General features: G+C 38.2%; 1 protein-coding gene across 1 annotated transcript in view; it reads left to right on the top strand.

The window, feature by feature from the left end:
* Positions 1 to 20,866, top strand: part of ankar (ankyrin and armadillo repeat containing) — a 65,676-nt gene that overhangs the window by 16,124 nt on the left and 28,686 nt on the right. Inside the window, exons 7-11 of the mRNA XM_052029995.1 lie at positions 5,937 to 6,117; positions 9,057 to 9,279; positions 11,405 to 11,606; positions 13,204 to 13,412; positions 16,105 to 16,209. Of these exons, the coding sequence (XP_051885955.1) occupies positions 5,937 to 6,117; positions 9,057 to 9,279; positions 11,405 to 11,606; positions 13,204 to 13,412; positions 16,105 to 16,209 (920 nt within the window). The remainder of the gene's footprint in view (positions 1 to 5,936; positions 6,118 to 9,056; positions 9,280 to 11,404; positions 11,607 to 13,203; positions 13,413 to 16,104; positions 16,210 to 20,866) is intronic.

Genomic DNA, 20,866 nt, shown 5'->3' on the forward strand with positions numbered 1-20,866 from the left:
CAGCTCTTTTTTTAGTTTACTTTCTCTCCAGTTCTTTTCTCTCTGTGAACAACATGTTAATCATGTGGCTCTGCTAATACTACTATTAAATATAAATTTTGTTCTGATATTGTGGCACACAATTAAAAAAGAATTACTTTGTGTCATTTTGTCAGCTTAGACAAATGAACACAAAAGATTACTCTATTAAAATAAAAAAATTGAAATGTATTCCTTAATTGTGTGGCACTTTCAAATATATATTTCACTTATTTATTAAAGTTTATACTGATTAGAATATCTCTTCCAAATTGCTATAGTGATACATCACTAATTATACAGATTGGTATGATTTTAATTAACAAGATTTAAAAATAAAATTATTACTGATAAAACAAGTGTGCAACTTTTGTTGAATCAATGTATTTGTTGTTTATGCATTACATCTGCTTCTGTCTAATCCTAATTGTTACTGGGACTGAATTAACTCATTAAGCCAATCTATGTAAATTTACATTTAATGGGAAATTGCACAGAAGATTTCATGATTTATAATCCATCATAGTTACTTTAAATTTAGTCAGTTCTAATCACTGTAATTGTGTATAATGCTATTTAGCATCCCAGCAGACTCAAAGCACTTTTACTTTGAAGAAGTGCAAGGAGCAGAAGATGTTAATTTCTTCAAATATTAGATGCACTTACAAATATAGCTTTCAGAAACTGAATATTACCACCAACACATAACTGCAAAATTCTATCAATCTGTCTTCTAGGTAAGCATTTGCAGATGGTGAAAATTCTTTGTCGACCCATCTTCCAGGATGAATACTGTCAGATGCCTGATTAAATTATTTAATTAATGATGCATTTGATGGCATTATAATAAGGATTAGAATGCTTGTTCTAGGCATTTCTGTGTTAATTGATTCTCCTGAGAATCCAATTCATTCTGGTTGTCATTTTGAAGAATGAACTAACCATGAGAATTATTATGGATTTTCATGGCTTAAGAGAGAATCTTGAAAGTATTATAATGATACAGCAGACCATTGTAATCATGCAAGGATATCACACCCTAGTAGAGAAAGACCCTCTGGCATTCCCACCACAAGAAAGGTAAACTTGCACTAATGAAAACAAGTCACAAACAAGGAAAAAAAATCACACAGCTGGGTGACTGAATTGAAGAAATGATTGATTAGATGTTCCAAGGACAATCTGTCCTAATTGCTGATTTAATTTGGAATCAGGGGGTTCTGCTGCCAGCTGGTTTTAGCTAATACAAGTATTTTTTAACCATTGTTCTAGAAAATTTAAAGATTGCTGAGCTCAAAGGTCTTATTGCCTGTACTGCCAATTTCTACCCTACTCTTACTTTCAAATGGTCCTCGTCTGACAATTTCACTTCCCTTCCTGATTTCTGTGTCTCTATCACAGGGAATGGGTTAGCAAACAATATGCTTTAAAAGCCCACAAACTCCCACGTGTATTCGTCTACATCTCTTTTTCTACTCTACATCCTGTAAGGATTCTAATCCATTCTCCCAGTTTTCAGCTATGTCATATCTGTTTTTGGTTTCCACCATCTGAAATGTCTCCCCTTTACCTTAACCATGACTTCCCCTCCAGCATAATTGACAGTGCTGTTAACTGCATCTGTTCCATTTCCTGCAACTCAACCCTCGACCTTTCTCCTCCCACCAGAGTAAGTACAGGGTTTCCCTTCTCCTCACCTTCCACCCAATCAATCCTCACATTCAATGGATCACTCTCCATAATTTTGCTCTTTGAAGAACTGGTTTGCTCTTCCATCTCCACTAAAATCCTCTACTCACAGCTTCATCCCATGTAACTGCGGGAGATGCATAACCTGTCCTTTTATCTCTTCACCTCCCGCCATACAGGGACCCAACATTCCTTCCAGGTAAGGCAGTGATTTACTTGTATTTCTTTCAATTTAGTGCACTGCAATTGGTGTGTACAATGTGGGCCCCTCTGCACTGGAGAAGCTAAATGCTGATTGGGTGAGCACTTCACAGAACAACTATATTCAGACTAAGGGAGACTCTGAGCTTGCAATCACCTGTCACTTTAATTCTCCATTCTAATCCTACTCTGACCTCTTTGCATTTGGCATCTAATGGTGTTCCAATGAAGCCAAATGTAAATTGAGGAACATCTCACCTTCTATTTAGGCACAGACCTAAATGCTGAAATCACACAATTAAAATAATCCATTATTCAAGTCTGAATCAGACCCACCAGAACATAAGCAAACAGGAGAAGGAGCAGGCCACCTGACCCCTCAAGCCTACCCTGCAATTCAATATGATCATAGCTGATCTTTCCCAGGCCTCCTCCTCCTTTGTAGCAGATCCCCATAAGACCTCAATTCCTCCAATCTTTCAAAAATTTATCTACCTCCACTTTCAAATACTTCTAATGAGCTACCCTCCACAATTCTCTGGGGCAGTGAATTCCAGAGATTCACTATCCTCTTCGAGAAGAAATTTCCATGCACTTTGGTTTTAAACGATCGGCTCCTTATCTTGAAACTATTTCCCCTCATTTGACTCTTTCACTGGTCATTCTGTCTTGTCTATCCTGTCATTCCCTCTTAGGATCTTATATGTTTAAATAAGATCCTCTCTCAGTCTTCTAAACACCAAAGAATGGAGACCTGACCTGTTTAACCTGTCGTGACAGGACAACCCTCTCATCCCAGGTATCAGTCTAGTTAATCTCTTTTGGACTGTCTCCAATGCTACCATATTCTTTTTTAGGTAAGAGGACCAAAACTGTGCACAGTACTCCAGGTGTGGCCTCACCAACATCCTGTACAATTGTAACAAATCTTCCCTATTTCTAAACTCCAACCCCTCTAACATTAACCTAGTTTTCCTCTCTCTCCTCAGGTGCTACCTGACCTGCTTTGTAATTCAAGTATTCTCTTTTATTTCAGATTTCTGGCAACTGCAGTGTATGGATCTCACAGTTCCAGGATTTTTTTTCTTTTTCCTCTGTTATCATTCATCTCCTCGATCAGCTCAAAATACCAACCCTCACCTTCCATACCACTTTCTCTTGGTTGTCCTTCATTTTCTCTTGGTCCCTACCCTATCTCTCCACCCTTTCCCCTTTTCTGCAATTTAAAACATATTTGCTCTCTAGCTTTTTCTAGTTTGATGAAAAATCATTGTTGTTAACTCCTTTTCCACAGATGTTGCCTGACCTGTTAAGTATTTCTGGTATTTTCTGTTTTTATATCGGATCTTCAGCATCTGCATTTTGTTTTGCTTTTTATTTAAAGGTTGTTTAGTTCTTATCACACAAAATTTTCAGTTGAAAGTATATCACTGGGTCAAAGTTTTAGAGCAAAATAATGTGATGGGAGAATTTTCACATTCCAGAGTGCAGCAGTTCAAAAAGATAAGTCACCTGAAATGGATGGCAAGGACATTGTCAGTATGATTTGAATAACTCTTTCAAAGAGTTGGCACTGGCACCTTAGCTAAATGGCCATTTTCCATGTTGTGCAATTTTATTCATTCTATGACAAAGTCAGTGAGTTAGGCAAGGCTGAAAGTAGAGGTTTTCTTTAAATTTCAGATTAATATCATCTTAGCAATTTTACACAAAGGCAGTCACTCATTTCACAAACATCATGTACAATGTGTTGCAACCCTTTATGGCAACTTTGAAAGTACATGAAATAAGAGCTCATGGAGTTGGGGTAATGTATTAACATGGATAACGAACTTACAGAAGAGAAAATAGACTGCAAATAAATGGGTCATTTGTCAGGTTGGCAGGTTGTTACCAGTGAGTACCACAGAAATCATTACCAGGCCCTAAGCAGTCCACTATTTACATCAATGACTTAAATGAAAAAGTGTAATGGATCCAAATTTTCAAATAGAAGACTGAATATGACAGTAACTTGTGAAGAAGACTGAAAGAGTCTACAAAGGAATATGATTGAATGAGAAGGTAACGAATGGAAAATAAGGTGGGAACATGTGAAGTTATATACTTTTATAAGGACAGAAAAACAGTGTATTTTCTAAGCAGCAGGAAACTAATCAGTGCTGATGTATGGAGGAACCTTGGTGTGCTATTTCACAGGGTGCAGAAAGTAAACATTTAGGTACAACAAGCAATCTTGAGTGCAAGTGGTAAATTGACCTCTATTGCAAGGGGGTTGGAGTACAAAGATAAGTCTTGCTGAAATCTTAAAGGGCTTTGATGAAGCCTCATTTGGATTAGCTAAAGAAGGAGGTATTTGCCTTAGAGGTAATTTGATCTAGGTCCAATAAGTTGATCATTGGGATGAGGAGGTTATCCTTTAAAAAGAGATTGACTGTGATTGAAAATTGAAACATTGAAATCTGAACTAAAAAGCAGAAAATGCTGAAACATTCAGCATGTCAGGAAGCATCTGTGGAAAGACAAATCGAATTAACATTTCAAGTTGAAGACTCTTAGTCAGAACCGATTTCTCTGGTTTTATAATTACCCACAGCTATAGTATGAACTAATGATGGGTCTTCAACTTGAAACAGTCATTTAGAACTGAGGTGAGAAGACATTTCTTCATGCAGAGGATTATAAATCTGTGGGATTCTCTACATCAGAGATGTTCAGTCACTGAATATGTTCAACTTTCAGCTCAACAGATTTTTCAACATTAAGGGAATAAGAGGATATGGGGAGCAGGCAGGAAAGTGGAATTAATGTATGTGGAGCAAAAAACAAATCTGCATCTGTGGAGGAAAAGGAATGGTCGATGGTTCAGGCCAAGACTCTACATCAGGATGTGCTTGTGGCTTGGACATAAACTCACATATACATATTTGTCACATATTTATTGGGAGCAAGGAATCTGCTTCTACTTGTACCCCACCTTGCTCTTGCCCCTCAGCTTGTGCATGCTCTGCTTTGTTATCCTGTTCTTTTGGTCGTTAGGAGAGGAAACAGACTTCTCTTAAAAACAGCAGATTGGTGCATTATGGAGAACAAATTTGTCAGTCTTTCCACCTCAGACAAAGCTTGAAAGATAACAATTAAGCTGTGCAGTCTTTGGAAATGCTAGAAGATCCTTAAAATTGAGTAAATCATTTTCTATCGGACTGTGTAGCTAATTGCTTTCCTGCCAAATCTGAGCTCCAGAAATAGTGTTCTTCATTTATTGCCAAGGTCTGCACATGGACTTGGTGATACAGTAGCAGATTTTGTACACCTTTAATGAAACTTGAAATCTTGAAGCCCTTGTTTGATCCTATTCATCATTCTCTACTAGGTCAATGTCATAAACTCTGAAAGATGTCTTCATTGCAGTGAACTATCACTAAACTTAATGAACTTGTTTGTTGGAAGGTTCTTTGATATTAAAGAAGACCACAACTGGATAATAGATATAGTTATACAAATACATGCATTTCAAACCAGATTCATGGGACCTAAGTTTGATTTTTTTGCATCTTCGGTAGCCCAGGGCACTAAAGCTAATAGTAGTTTTGTAATTTCTATTCTAGCAAAGATACTGTGATTCAAACCAAAGACTGAATGTGTGATTTTCTGGTTTAAGTAGTTTAAGGAAACTATGTGCAACATACTTATTTGCTGATATCTTTTTGTTTTTAAAATAAGCACAGAGAATGCTGGAAATACTCAGCAGGTGTAGCAGGATCTACGGAGAGAGAAACAGAGTTAACATGATCAGCAATAGATTTATTGAAAAAATTCAGTCATTCACCTGAAGCATTAACACTGCTTCTCTGCCCACAGACGTTGCCTGCCCTGCGGAGTGTTTTTAGTGCTTCCTATTTATATTTCTGATTTACAGCATCTGCAGTGTTTTGCTTTTCTTTTAGACTTTACTTTGGTTTATACAAAATTTATGTTTCAAATTTTGTTCATGTTTTGAAATGTCTTGTTTTGTGTTATTTTTACAGCTATTATGTAATTTGTATAGAACTAGAAAAACTCCTTCGGACAACTCAGAAATTTCAGTGGTGGGGAAGCATGAGTGAAACAGTCCGCATGCTCAAAGCCAGCAAACTACCATTAAATGAAGACCAGATAACTGAACAAATAAAGAAAAAATTTGGTGCCAAAAAAGCCGCGAAGTGCAAGGTGCGATACTTATTTGTATTCTCAGTTGATAGCACCTTGCCTCTGGGTTGTAGGTTAATGTCACACTTCAGAGACTTCAGCAGAAATCTCTGGTTGACAATCCAGTGCAGCGTTGGGAGTGCACTGCACAGTAGGAGGTAGACTTCTGGATGAGATGTTAAACAGAGTCCAGCCTGCTTTCTCAAGTACATGTAAAAGATCCATGTAAAAAAATATTTTGAACAATGAAGAGCAATTATTTCACATAAATAGTTGTGATGGGAAAGGTAGTGTTGAAGCATTTTCTTGAATTGTTGCAATTTGTGCAGTGAGTTCGTAAGTAGTGTTCCAAGTGTCTCAGTGACATTAGTAATAAATCACAAGATATCGGCCTAAAAATGTTACATCTTTTAATGCACTTGAGTGCAATGTCACCATTGCATTTGATACATCATGCCACAAACTGTGGAGTTCTTTGCACATCACATATGCACTTCAATAGTATGCAGAGGTGGCATCAATTTTGTGCGATATTCATTCAATGTCACATTCAGATCCAAAAATAAGCATAATATAGGCAGAATAACTGAAGAAGCCCTACACTTGTGCTATTTAAAGGGATATTAATTTTTTAGCAAGCATGAGTTTGTGGAGAGCTTGTTGTGCTCAACAAGGTTCAGCTTTAGAACTTTTGAAATTCAGAGCATTTAACTTTCATTGATGAGGTGAGACTGCTATATTTTTTGAACAATAAAGGTGCTTAAATAATGGTACCATTGGGACTCTTGGATGATCAAGAGCTGGAGGAAAGGACCCAAAGGAAAATCCAGATGGACAGAGAATCTCCGAGGTGCAGGAAGAAAAGAGCTCTGGACACATGGATTTCTACCCTATGAATCTTCCTCCCTTTTGTTCAAGGAGCAATGTTTTCAGAGGATAAGATTTTCAAAGCATGTGCTCACTGGGATCTGTCTCCCACCTCAGGCAGATCCTTGTACCCCTTTGTCGATTGCTCTGCCTGTGGAGATGAAGATCGCAGTGGCCGTGAACTTTTTAGCTTCGGCATCATTCCAGTTGGTGGCAACTGATATACACCGCCACACGCTGCAGTCTGTAAAATATCACTGCATTTGTAACATCACAGAGGCTGTCTACTCAAGGAGAAAATTTGTTTCCTCCTCTTTGAACAGTGAGCAGCAGGCAGTACATGCTTCTGGATTTACCTTTATAGCAGGCTTCCCTAAGTTTCCAGGAATGAAAGACTGTGCACATGTGACCCTAAGTCTCCATATATGAACCTTAATCTCTAAACAAGAAAGGATTTTGTAGTGTGGAGTAAATGGGATGTGAGAACGAGGATTAGCATGGTTTTCCACCACCTGCACTCCATTGCTAATCTTTGTAGCAGCAGATCCCATGATCAGCAGCACCCTCCTCAAAATTATTTAGCCTGTGGAGAGGGAAGTAGGTTACAATATGTCTGAGAGATGTGCTTGCAATAACTGAATTGCTGGGTCTCTGTCGACTGTGAGATTTTTTTGTGAGTATTAGAGTGGCGGTAAATAAGTAAGTGTATATTGGGGAATATAAGAGTGTCAGGTAGAAATGATCAGTAGAGATTGTTGTTAAATAAGTATTGAAGGTGTGGTGCATGGAGCAATGTGTAAATCTATTTGTGCAGTCTCTGATGAATGGGTTGTTTGCACTCACTGAGCTTCACCACTCAGATGACGTTATTAAATTTCTGCCAGCAATGGAATCAGTTCCTTGGGGCACGAATCCTGTCAGAACCATGCATAGAGATGTCCAGCATCAGTATAGGCTCCCCTACTCCCCTCCCCACCAATAATGGCCAATCATATGTGTCTGTTTAAATTTCCTGTAAAACTGGTCCATTTTAAATTCTCCTGCATATCTCTGTCAGACACCTTCCTCATTTCCCAATGAGGCTTCATCTCTGATATTGAAGATTTCTTGGCCAGCTAAGTGTACAGTTGTATGTTTTCTCTGCTCAGACATTTAACACAGAGTTTGAGAATCAGAGGTTTTGCTTCCATGCCCAAGTTCAAAAGTTCAATGCTCCTCAAGTTGTCAAATGACCTCCAGCAGTGGTTGCAGCCAGTGATTATCTCCCCTTTAAGAGAGTAGGCATGAATTCAATCAGCTGATGTACAGGAAGCCAGAAATTGCTTCCACAAAAGTCAAAAAACAATGTTATTGCCACTGTTTAAATACTTAGCAAGACTTCCAGTTGTGAATAACAGTAAGAGATCCCTCACATTACCATTTCATTGAAAATCTTCGAGCCCAATTGGCAGTCCTGATGAAGGGTCTCAGCCTGAAATACCTCCATAGATGCTGACTGACCTGCTGAGTTCCTCCAGCATTTTTTGTGTGTTGCTCCAGATTTCCAGCATCTGCAGTCTTTCTTGTGTCTGGATTTTCAGTTTATTGTGCCGAGCTTTAAATACAATCCCAGTTTCAGTCTTCGATATGTCGAAGTGACTGGAAAATTTAAAGTACCAACCCATTCTTCATTACTGCCTACAGTTCTAGAAATGGACCACAGGTTTTTTTCACAGAATTTCCTGATTCACCGAGTCAAGAGTCTTTGCGAAACATTCCTCTCTTCTGTTCCCAGTCATACACATATATTCTGAGACTTAGAGCTGTCCTGCTCTTTGTCTTTCTCCAGTTTATTTTAATTGTACAATTTTTTTAGAAAGCTGTAAACTGATACTGATTCAAGTGATCAGTTGGCCATTGAGGTTTTCTTATATGGAATGTGCAGCACAGAATTAAACCATAACTTAGCTGGACATCAGTATGCCACATCTGCATTCTAAACATATTATTCAAAAATCATTTAATAAACACCCATAAATCTGTTTTTTAAGAGTGTTGTGCTGAAATGTAAATGTCATGAAATTGTGCTAGTTTCTGTATTTTTTTTCATGCAGAATTTGCCCTTTGGTCTACTATCTGTAACTGACAGTGGACTTGCTGCTGTCCTTTACTCATACTGTCAGCAAAATCCAATGCCGCGTCTTGGAGTTGTGGATGAAACTGGTTATGGACTTGTTCATCATGCTGCGATACATAACCATGTGCCAATTATCTGTCAGCTGACCACAATACGTCTGAAAGTCAATCAGCCTCGCAGTGACAATTTTGAGAATTCAGGTGAGCTCCTAAAGCTGTTAAATGTGTACAGAAAAAAGGATATATAAGTATTAATTTTCTATGACTAACATCTTTCAATTAATTAATACTTTCAAAACCAATGTCTGTTTGTACATTTTATTCTAAGACATTATATTGCAAATAATATTAGAAAAATATTATTTTAATGTGTGGTATTACCTAATTAACAAAGTATTCTATAGTATACAGTTAATGTACTTCATATTTTTACCATGGAATAATAGAATCCAGTTGACTTTACCACCTTTAATCCACATGCCCTTCACTCTGTTGAGGTTACATATTAAAAACATATTAAATCCTAGTTTTAGTAATTAACAATGTTGAATATGTATATCACTGGATAGTCTCTTGCTCATAAGTGTTCCAAGATCTTTACAATTACATTTTTTTTAATGTCTGTTTGAACTAACGTTCCTTTATTTTGCTGGAATTGGAGTTCTGAAATTACTTTCCTAGTAATTCCTCAGTGTTGATAGTTTCCTTCATTATCACAGACTAAGGCAGAGATTACAGCTGACTTGTATTAAATTCATATCCTGCATGTGGGAACTTTAAGCATTCTTCTTTGGTTGGTAAACTAATGTCATAATGTTTTGCCTCTGCCCCACATAGAAAAGAATTCCTTTGTTATACATTTGCCTCTCAGCATTTGAGGGCTGACAATAGAATTTGGTAAAATAAAATGGACAGCAAGATAAACAATGCTGTAGAATAGCTATGGCAAGTGTTAAATAGAGTGTGATTAAAAAATTCCAGAAACAGTATACTCTTCTAATAAGAAAGAGCAAATTAAATGCCAATGAGTCATTATGGCTGATGAAGTGGTACTGAGAGTAAAGAAAGAGTTGTACTGTAAGAATATGAAAAACAGAGAAGATCATCAGAAGGGTAAAGGCAGATTATAAGTCTAAAATCAATTAGAAAGAGGACTAGTAAATCTAAATTATCAAGGAACCTGAAATAAAATAGTAAAATACACAATGGGCATTTAGTAATAAAAAGAAAATCTGGATCAGAATAGGACATAAAAGATGGGCAGAATAAAATGCTAAGCAGTGACAGCAAAATGGTAGGTACATAAATTAATTAATTTGTTTTAGTATTGTCCAGGGATATATGCTGGGCATGACATGAAAGATTAGATGAGAACTAGTATTAAGCAGGTATTAAATAAAGTAATCATGGTCCAGACAGATTACGCCCACACTGTGTGCAGATCCCCTCCCTTTCCCTGCAGGAGTGTTCAACTCACACTTTGATGCTAACACTCTGGTGTCAGTTCTTCCACTTTCTCTGTCGGCCACTCACATTTATGCCAGTAAGAATATTCAGTCTCACAGTCTCTGCTCTTATTGCCTTTGTCTCTGGTTTATCCACTCATCTTGTGAATTACTTGCCTGAGAATCCCTCTCCACCCCTTTCCCTGACTCTCTCACTGGTTCTTCCCCCTTAATCTATAAGATATAGACCTTTCATCTTTTTCACTCCGATTCACATTCATGGCTTTCACTGCATTGTTTCCCTCAGGCTTATAGAACAAACTCTGGGGAAAAAAAATAGTTAAATGAGTTCTTAAGCAAAGTTCAAAGGCATACAACAAAACCTGAGAAGAAATATTGGGAGGATTTAAGGTCTTCTTGTATTACCTCTTATCTGCTCCTATGTAATATAACATGATTTCTTTCTGGTACTGTGCGTTCTCCCAATCCTTTGTGCACGTTTTTCTCCTTCCTAATTCTATATTCTCATTCCAAGCCCATGTCAAATTAGTTTAAATGCTCCCCAAAAGCACTAACAAAGCTCGTCGCAAAGATATTGATCCAGCCGTGTTGAGTCGCAAGCTCCCTAGCTTCTGCAGTTCCCATCTTGGTTGCAATCTAAGACCTTCCATTTTGCATCATCTGTCTGACCACTATCCTCCCATTCAATACAATACTGCAGAGCATGGCACTGATAATAGAACCTGGTTCCACAACCCCAAGCCCAAAAGACCTGATGACCTCAGCCTGTTGGTTTCAACCTGTTACAATTCCATTGTAATCTAACCAAAATAAAAATCAGGTTTATTTTCTATTTCAACTTGTAATTGTTTTGCTTGTAGGTCAAGTGGGTTTGCATATGGCAGCAAAGTGTGGGTCACTTGGTGCACTGAACTGCCTCATAGCCTTGCGGGCAGATCATACAAAGGCTGACGCACGAGGGTGGACAGCAATGCACTTTGCTGCATTTTTTGACAATGTTTCCTGCATTAGAGCTCTGCATAGAAAGGATCCCAAACTGTTAGAGTTAGAGACATCAGCCGAGTAAGTGTTCCATTGCCTATCTATTGCAATTAAATAATTTAAGGAAAACAAAATTACTACAACTAATTTGTAATTGCTTGTGCCTTTCTGCATGTTACATTGTGAGTGAAACATCAGTATCATTTTAATGTTTTTTCTCTCAATGTTTCCCTTTCACTGACAATAATGTTGATAAAACATTGGATTTCAAAGGTTGTTGCAATGTACTGAATAGGAATGATGCCCATTCTTTTACTTTGCCATTGTAGTGTTGGCGCTCAGTGACTTCACTTCACACCAGAGCTCTCCTTATCAGTGTAAATACATTCTTACTCTATATTCAATCTAACATGATTTTGGAACAAAATGGAGTAAGACTCCAGGTTCGCAAAACATGAATTTAGCATTGTTATTACATAGAAATGCTCTTGCACAGATGTCAAACATTTAAATATATTTCTGATCTCAGCCACCAGCAGGGTTGGGTGGAGTGGGGGCAAAAGTAATCAAACAGATGTTCTCTCTGAGCTATTTTTGTAACAATACATTTATGTAATTGACTAGAAATTCATCCCCAGTCAGTAGTGTTAAATACATCAACACATTATATCTGCACTGAAATTCATCCTATTGATATCAATAGAGTGTTTAGCAGTTCCATTAAGTGATGAATTAAGCAAATATCTTTAATGTAGTAAGTAAACCAAGGTGCTTCATCAGAGCATTATCAAAAGAAGAATTGACCATGAGTCACATATGGAGATATTTGGAAAGACAATGGAAAAACTTAGAGGTAGGTTTTAAGGATATTCTCAAATGTGAAAATTGAAATAGGAAGATAGATAAGTTAAAGGAGGGTGTTCCAGAGTGGAGAGGCTGGGCAGCTATAAGCACCGTTGTTGAAGGTGGTGTAATTTAATATTGGGGATATGCAAGACCCCACAATTAGATGAATGCAGATATCTCAGAAGGTCATGGGGAAGTGGGGGGAAGGGTGGTATAGAGGAGGCTACAGATATAGGGAGAGGTAAAGCCAGGGTGGGATTATAAAATATCCATAAGAATTTTAAAATTGTGTATTGAAGCTAATTTAGATTAGTGAGTTTAAGAGTAATAGAATAACATGGTGCAAATTAGAACATGGTTGGCAGTTTTTTTGATGAGGTTATTTACAGATTGTGGAAAATAGGAGGCCAGCTCAGAGAGTGATAGAATAGTCTTTTGGAGCTAACAAAGCAGCAGATGTGCTGAGGCAGGAATGAAGGCTGGTGATATTAATGAGGTGGAAGGAGGTGATACTGTTTATTAAGAAATGCAATTAAATGGGAGCTCATTTCCTGAACAAATTCAACAACAAGTTTGCAAACGTAGCAGGATAATAATGGTAGAATGAAGGGTAGTTGGAAAATTCAGAACAGGATATCTATTTTTAAAATGAAATCTGGATTGAAGGTTTATGTCCTCCACCTCCACCATTCCCCTGTGCAATACCTTAAACCAAATGAACATTTGTGGTATTAAGGAAGTTACAAATATATTAACCCAGATAATGATTTCTCCAAATTAAATTCTTTAATTTTATTGCTGATAGATTATGCTAATTTTCTTTTTGATTTAGATATCATGCAACTCCGTTATTACTTGCTGCAATGGCTGGTGCATTTGACACACTTCAATATCTACTATCTCTTGGAGCCAGTATATTAAAGATTGACAGTGAAGGGAACAATATTGTTCATTTAGCAGCACTGTACTTCCGCACAAATATCCTCAAGTTCATAATTGAGCAGAATATCCCAGAGCTGCAAGTCTGGAATCTTCTTAAAGGCATGTATCTGCTGCTTTGTCTAATAATTTCTATATTTTGTATATCATAATAATATAATTGGATTAAGTAAGTATTTTTTTGTTGTAAGGGTGATATAACCACTGTTGTAGGAACATACTGGGGTATACCATAAGATTCCTTATTCTGTTGTCTAGATTGATCTGGATCTCTCTGTAATTCTATCCAGGAAGTGTTGGATACTTGTTGCTATACACTTCATGCTTCACAACCTTGTCATCCAGATGGTTTCAGATCTTACTGGAAGATATCCACAAGAAAACGAGGAGGCGCTTGTTGGCAGAGGTCCTTTCCAGAGCATACTGCCAGGGTGTGCAACAGAGCTTAGAGATTCTCAGTCCATTGTCTCTGCACCCAGACAGGTAGTAGATAATTTGAACCACAATGGCCCATCTCAACATCATGAGGCTATGGGATTCTATGACCAAGGTATTTTGGCAGTAGTATACATTTTTACTGAGCACATCAACTTCAAGTGCAGTAGACAACACCTATCCTTGTTTATCCAAGCCATGAGCAATATTTGTAGTCCATGCTGCAAACATTTTGGAGGACCATGACCATGACAGCATCTCCCAGTCAAATACTTAAGACTCAACAGCTATCTACTGAAATTTGAAAATTCAGCAGTGATAGCATCACTTTCTGACCTTGCAAATTATTCTGTCTATGAAAGAGGTAGACAATAATGATGGATTTGAGTTGATCAAAGTCAATCAGGAAACAGACATGAACAACACTTGGCCTATAATAGCACTTAGACCAGTAGGTCTTATTGAAAGGTAGAACTGGCTTGACGGTCCTTCTACCTTTTCTTAAATTATCTAATGAAGGCTTTTCCATATTCTATGCATTTCTCTCCCTGTCATGGCAGTCTAGTTTGTCGGAGGTTATTCCCTTTCAGTGGGTGTAAGACTGGTTGGCCCTGAAGGTTGATTCCAAAGAGGTCTGGGTCTAGATGGCCCACTAAGGGCCTAACTGAACTGTCTCAACATGAAGGACAACAGTCTGGTCAAGCTGGAAGTGAAGGCATTGTTTCAGTGCCAGTGATGGGGAGCATAGCTGGTGACGTCTGAGGAGGGTGGTTGGTCATTTGGAATCTCCTGTGACTCTGCAATGATAAAGACAAAAGAGCACAGTTATGGTAAGGACAGGATGTTCTTAAAGAGTTGTACACAACAGACATGGCAACATACTTTGGCAGACCATTCTGTACTTCAGGAGGAGGCACCTAAAAGTGAAGGTAAGCTGCTTTCATACCTTTATTCTTGGCTTCTGCAGGTATTATATGCTCTGTAACCAATGTTTGCACCATCCCCACCCCCAATCACAGGAGAGGAATGGCATCACCACTGCATACTCTGAGTAGCATTCATGGAACTGTATGTCACAAGTTGTATGAAGTGTACTATGGTATAATGTTGCCATCACAAATCATGATGGAAATTGATCATGTGGGGATTCATACATAAAAGAAATGCTCTGCTTGATTAGATCTATACCCCATAGCTCCATAATGTGTGAGTACAGGTACATAAGCCCACTAGAATTTTCTGCTTTGTGAAAAGGGACATAGATACCAAGAGTAAAGAACTGAAACTATATTTTGGCCACATTCAATACTGTATTTGATTTTTGTCAGCCCATTGTAGAAAGCATCATCAAGCAATAGGAAATAAATTCACTCGGATACCGCCAAGCAGAGAAAATATAAATAGAGTAAGGAGATAATTATTTTGTTTCCATCAGTGAAAGGAAGGGAAATGGAGACATTTAAATCTTGAAATGCATTAAAAGAGTAAGTAGAGAAAAATATCTATTTAGAGTGTCAGTGACTAAGGGTTAATTTAACATTATTGAGAAAATTTGGAATTTTTTATACATAGGGGTTTGTTAAAACATGGAATTCCTTTCCAATAGGAATTCTTGAAGCATATTTTACAAAAGCACTAGATAAATATTTAACTTAATAATAGATGAAATACTTTTATTTTTATAACTTCACAGCCATTGAAATACTATTAGGTTAAGTCATTGTTTGATGTAGGGAAAAGCAGCAGCTATTTTACACACAGAAGGGGCCCACTAATGACAATAAAATAAAATAGAGAACTAGATAATGTATTTTGCTGATGTTGCCTGTTAGATAAATATCAGTCAGGACAGTTCTCTGGTCTTTTTCAAATAATAGCAGAGGATATTTATCTCTACCTTAAAGAGAAGATGTAACCTCATTGTAAAATATTACCTGATATCAACAGTGTAGCCCTTCCTTGCTATCACAGTGAAGGGTAAGCCCAAAGGTACAAGGCTACAGAAAATATTTGGAGCAGGGAGTTAATTATACATTGATGCCACAAAGAGGCTGCACAGACACTATGACCAAATGTTCTGCTTTTGTGCTCTAACTTTCTGTAGTTTATGGTCTCTTTGTTGAATACCTCTATTTTAATCCATTTTATGCCACATTGAATTTACACCAGAAGTGATTAAGGCATAAAAATAACTGAAATAAAGTAAATGTAGCATTCAGAATTGCAATCTCAATTTCAATGTATCGTTAAATGAGGCCAGTTCTCATCAGCATCCAAAAATTTATAAAAGCATATCAAACTCTTCACTGCATCTTAGACTATGCTTAAAAACAAGGCTCATTGTTTGCTACCTTTCTAGAGATGTTGCAGAGCAATGATTATCGAAAACAGGAAATGGGAGCAAGGTCACTTGAAGTTCTAAGTGTGATGAAGAAACAGTACTGGAAAGCAATTCTTTCTGCAGGTGAGAATGGATAAAATGACTGGTAGCAACCCAATACAATTTATAAGATAATTTCAAAACCATTGTCCTTACTTACAAATCACATCTGCTACTATCTTTCACCCTTTGTTCTGCTTTTTTGCTGAAGTATATCCCTCCAAATTATTAGTGCTGACAGGAGTCTTCATTCATTATAACTGCACTGTGTATCTTCTTAAAGTCTCTGTTTTAGACCTGTATAATAAACTTAAAGGCAACCTCAAAACTTGAAGTTACTTTTGATCCATGTAACCTCCTTTCTCGCTTGATCCTTTATAAAGAGTTTTGGGACATTTTGTCAGAAGTGCATTCATAATGAAAATTATTGGGAGGCATCTATGTGGTTTATTCTAATGGCCTGGATTTTGTGAAGTAGGGCTCAAACTTACCAAGTTCAGGCCTATTGGCCAAACTGGTTTATTGAGAGCTGCCAGGACCCAGTCAGTGATGGTCTGCCTGAAACCAGGGACTTGTATGGTATAGTTGTGTCATATGGTCCCACTTGTGAAACCTGTGAGAAACTTCCAATAAACAGCAAAGACAACCCTTCCTACCCCCAGCCCTGTGCCCAATATCTGTCAATGCTGCCAAGCTTTTGGAATGATTTTGAATATTCCAGATACTCAGAGGTAATCAAAATGTTTAAAAATTGAACAATTAAAATGTGAACTTAACTCAAAACATTTGAAAACACCTTTGAATAATTCTAAAAAAGATTATTCAATAACAAATAATTAAATAATTGTGATTTTTCTTTACCTTTCTTTTTCACAGCTGTCAAATCTCTATTGAAATCAATGGGCTCACGGATTCTATGTAGATTTAACCCAGCACAGTATCCGTGAGCAGATTCCACATGTGCGGTCTAGTGGGAGACTGTACCTCAAAATTCACCAGCTGGGATCTGTCAGCATTCAGGATTTCTGCATTTGGATGCACATGTGCCAAAGTCCCGAACTTGCTGACATTTACAAGGGTAATTGCCAACAGTTTACTGTGGAACTGTTGGTACCTACCAGTAAGATTTGGCTCAATACTTTAAGGCTTCAATAAAACACACAACAGATAGTAGTTGCATGATAGTTTGTCAATTGTTCACAGACATAATTGAAACATCAAAGTAATAAAAATATTGCCTATTTTTCTTCTGATAAATTTATTTCCAGTTTAAATTCTTGATTGCTTAAATGCCTTGCTCTGTTTTGGGAGCAATGCATTTTGGCTCAATGAAAATATTATATTTAAAGGCATGAACTAAGGAATATTAGAACAATAAAACCTCTCCTGTAATCTTGACAAAGTATTCCTCCTTGAATTTAAAACATTGTCAACTTAGATATAAAATACATTAACTGTCAATTTTGAAAGCTGTCTATTCATCTTAAAATACCATTCATAAAGTATGCTACTGCCTGTGTAATATTTAAAACAGTTCCATCCAGGAAGAATGGAATAACTATTATGTAGGTAAACTTCTGACCACATAATATTGACATTCAGATTAAAAGTAATTTTCTCCTAGGGTGGTGTAGTGGTGTAGTCAATTTGTTTCTTGCGTCATGGGCTGATGCATAATGTTCAATTGGCATAAGCCTATGCTGGCTGTACATAGATGAAAAAGACATGTTTTTTAATTCACTTTTTGCAATCTGGGCTACATTGGCAAATCAGCATTTATTGTGCAATCCTAATTGTCATTGAGAAGGAGGTAATTAGCTGCCTTTATGAACCACCACAAACCTGGTGAAGTATTACCATAGTCCTGCTGAGTTGGGAATTCCAGGAGTTAGACATAGCAATGATGAATGAACAACAACTTACTTCCAAATGGTATATGATTTGAAGAGGAACTTGCAGGTGGTGGTGTTCCCATGCACCTGCTGCCCTTGTCCTTCCTGTCGGTAGAGGTTACAGATTTGGGAGGCTCTGTCAGAGTGGTTGATGTGAGTAACTGCAGTGTAATGCATTTTGTAGAAGGTACTGCAGTCAGTGTACAACGATATCGAGGCTCAAGGTGGCCAATAAGGTACCAATGAAGCGGACTGTTTTGTCCTGGATGGCAGTGAGCTTCTTGAGAGTTGGTGGAATAGCACTAATCCAGGCAAATGATGAGTTTCATGTGTGGGACTGGTTCTGCCACCTAACTTGTGCTTTGCAGATGATGGAAGGGCTTTGGGTTGTCAGGAGATGAGTCGTTTGCTGCACAGTAACCAGCCTTTGACCTGCTCTTATAACTACAGTATTTATGTGGCTGGTTCAAATGAGCTTCTGGTCAATAGTGACACCAGGATGTTGATGGTGGGAGAACTTGATGATGGTAATGCCACTGAATTTGAAGGGAAGGTGTCTAGAGCCTCTTGTTAGGGATGGTCATTGCCTAGCACTTTAACGTTAGCTGCTACTTATCATCTCATGTTTAAATGTTGTTTAGATCTTACAGTATGTAATCATGGACTGCTTCATTTGCTGAGAGGTTGCAATTAGAATTGAACATTATGTAATCATCAGTGAAGCACCTCATTTTTTTTTACTAATATGGTGGAAGGAAGATCATTGATGAAGGAAATGAAAGATGTATGGCCTAGGACATCTCCCCTGAGGAACTCCTGCAGAGATGTCCTGGGACTGGGATGATTAACCTCCAACAACCCAACCACAATCCTTTATGTGATGTATGACTCTGTCCACTGGAGTGTTCCCCTATGATGACCATTGATTCGAGTTTTACCAGGGCTTCTTGATGCCAGACTCAGTCAACTGCTGCCTTGATAGAACCATAGAACAGTACAGCACAATACAGGCCCTTTGGCCCACCATGTTGTGCTGACCTTTAAACCATGCCTAAAACTATCTAACCCCTTCCTCCCATATATCCCCCTATTTTAAATTCTTCCATATGCTTATCTAACAATCTCTTGAATTTTACCAAAGTACCTGCCTCCACCACCACCCCAGGCAGCGCATTCCATGCCCCAATCACTCTCTGGGTAAAAAACCTCCATCTGATATCTCCCTTGAACTTCCCACCAATTACTTTAAAGCCATGCCCTCTTGTATTGAGCATGGTGCCCTGGGAAAGAGGCGCTGGCTGTCTATCTATTCCTCTTAATATTTTGTATACCTCTATCATGTCTCCCCTCATCCTCCTCCTCTCCAAAGAGTAAAGCCCTAGCTCCCTTAGTCTCTCCTCATAATCCATACTCTCCAAACCAGGCAGCATCCTGGTAAATCTCCTCTTCACCCTCTCCAACACTTCCACATCCTTCCTATAATGAGGCGACCAGAACTGGACACAGTACTCTAAGTGTGGTCTAACCAGAGTTTTGTAGAGCTGCATCATTACCCCGTGGCTCTTAAATTCGATCCCATGATTTATGAAAGCTGACATCCCATAAGCTTTCTTAACTACCCTATACACCTTGATGTCACATGCTGTCACTCACACCTAACCTCTGGAATTCAGCTCCTTGTTCTATGTTTGGTCCAAGGCTGTGATGAGTTCTGGAGCAGAGTAGTCCTCATGAAATGCAAATCTGGGAATGGTGAGGAGGTTATTGGTGGGTAGGGGGCCACTTGATAACTATATCACAGCTTCCATTAATTTGGCTGACTATTGAGAGTACATTGTTTGTGTGGTAATTAGCTGGATTGAACTTGATCTGCTTTCTGTGAACAGGACCTCTCTGGGCAATTGTCCAATTGTTGGCAGATGCCAATGTTTTGACTGTAAAGGAACAGCTTGGCCAGAAGCACAATTTGTTCTGGAGCGCAGGTCTTTAGTAATACTACTGGGATGTTGTCTAGTCCAATAGCCTCTGCTGTATCCAAAGTTCTCAGGTGTTTCAAGATATCACACACAGTGAGTTGAAGTGGCTGGAGTCAGGTTTCTGCAATGTTGGGATCTCAAGAGGAAGCTGAGGTGGATCATCAATTCAATACTTCTGACCGAACATGATTGCAAATCCTGCAACCTCATCTTTAGCACTCACATGCTGGGCCCCACTATCTTTGATAATGGGTTTACTCTTGGAACCTCCTCATCCCAATAGCTACTTAGTAGTCCACCACTATTCATGTCTTGAAGTGGTGGTACTTCAGAGCTTCAATCAGATCTGTTGATTGTGAGATAATTTAGCTCTATATATCGCATACTGGTTTTTGCTGGTTATTTGTACCTTCACTAGACTGGCATCTCATCATTTTTTAGTATTGAAAGTGCTGCTTCCAGCATTCCCTTCTGCACTGTAATTGAACAAAGGCTACTCCCCTGCCTTGATTGTAATGATAGAATGAGAGATATGATGGGTTATGAGATTAGATTGTATTGGTGTATGTTTCTGCTGCTGCTGATGGGTCCACATGCCTCATGGATGTCAATTTAAAGTTCCCAGTTTTGGGTCCATCCCATTTAGAATGATTGTAATGTTGAACATCAAGGTGAAAGGTATCTCAGTGTGAACACAGGGTTTTGTCTCTATAAGGACTGTGTGGTAGTGATTTCTCCCATTGCTATCATGAACAGCTGCAACTGCTCCAGGTGGAGCAGTGAGGATGAGAAAAAGTAGGTTATTCCATATGTTATTTCAACCACTACCTACCGCGCACCCAGTTCGGCAGCAAAGTTCTTCAGGACTTGGTT

This window comes from Pristis pectinata, chromosome 1, assembly GCF_009764475.1.
Source record: "Pristis pectinata isolate sPriPec2 chromosome 1, sPriPec2.1.pri, whole genome shotgun sequence".
Lineage (NCBI taxonomy): Eukaryota > Metazoa > Chordata > Chondrichthyes > Rhinopristiformes > Pristidae > Pristis > Pristis pectinata.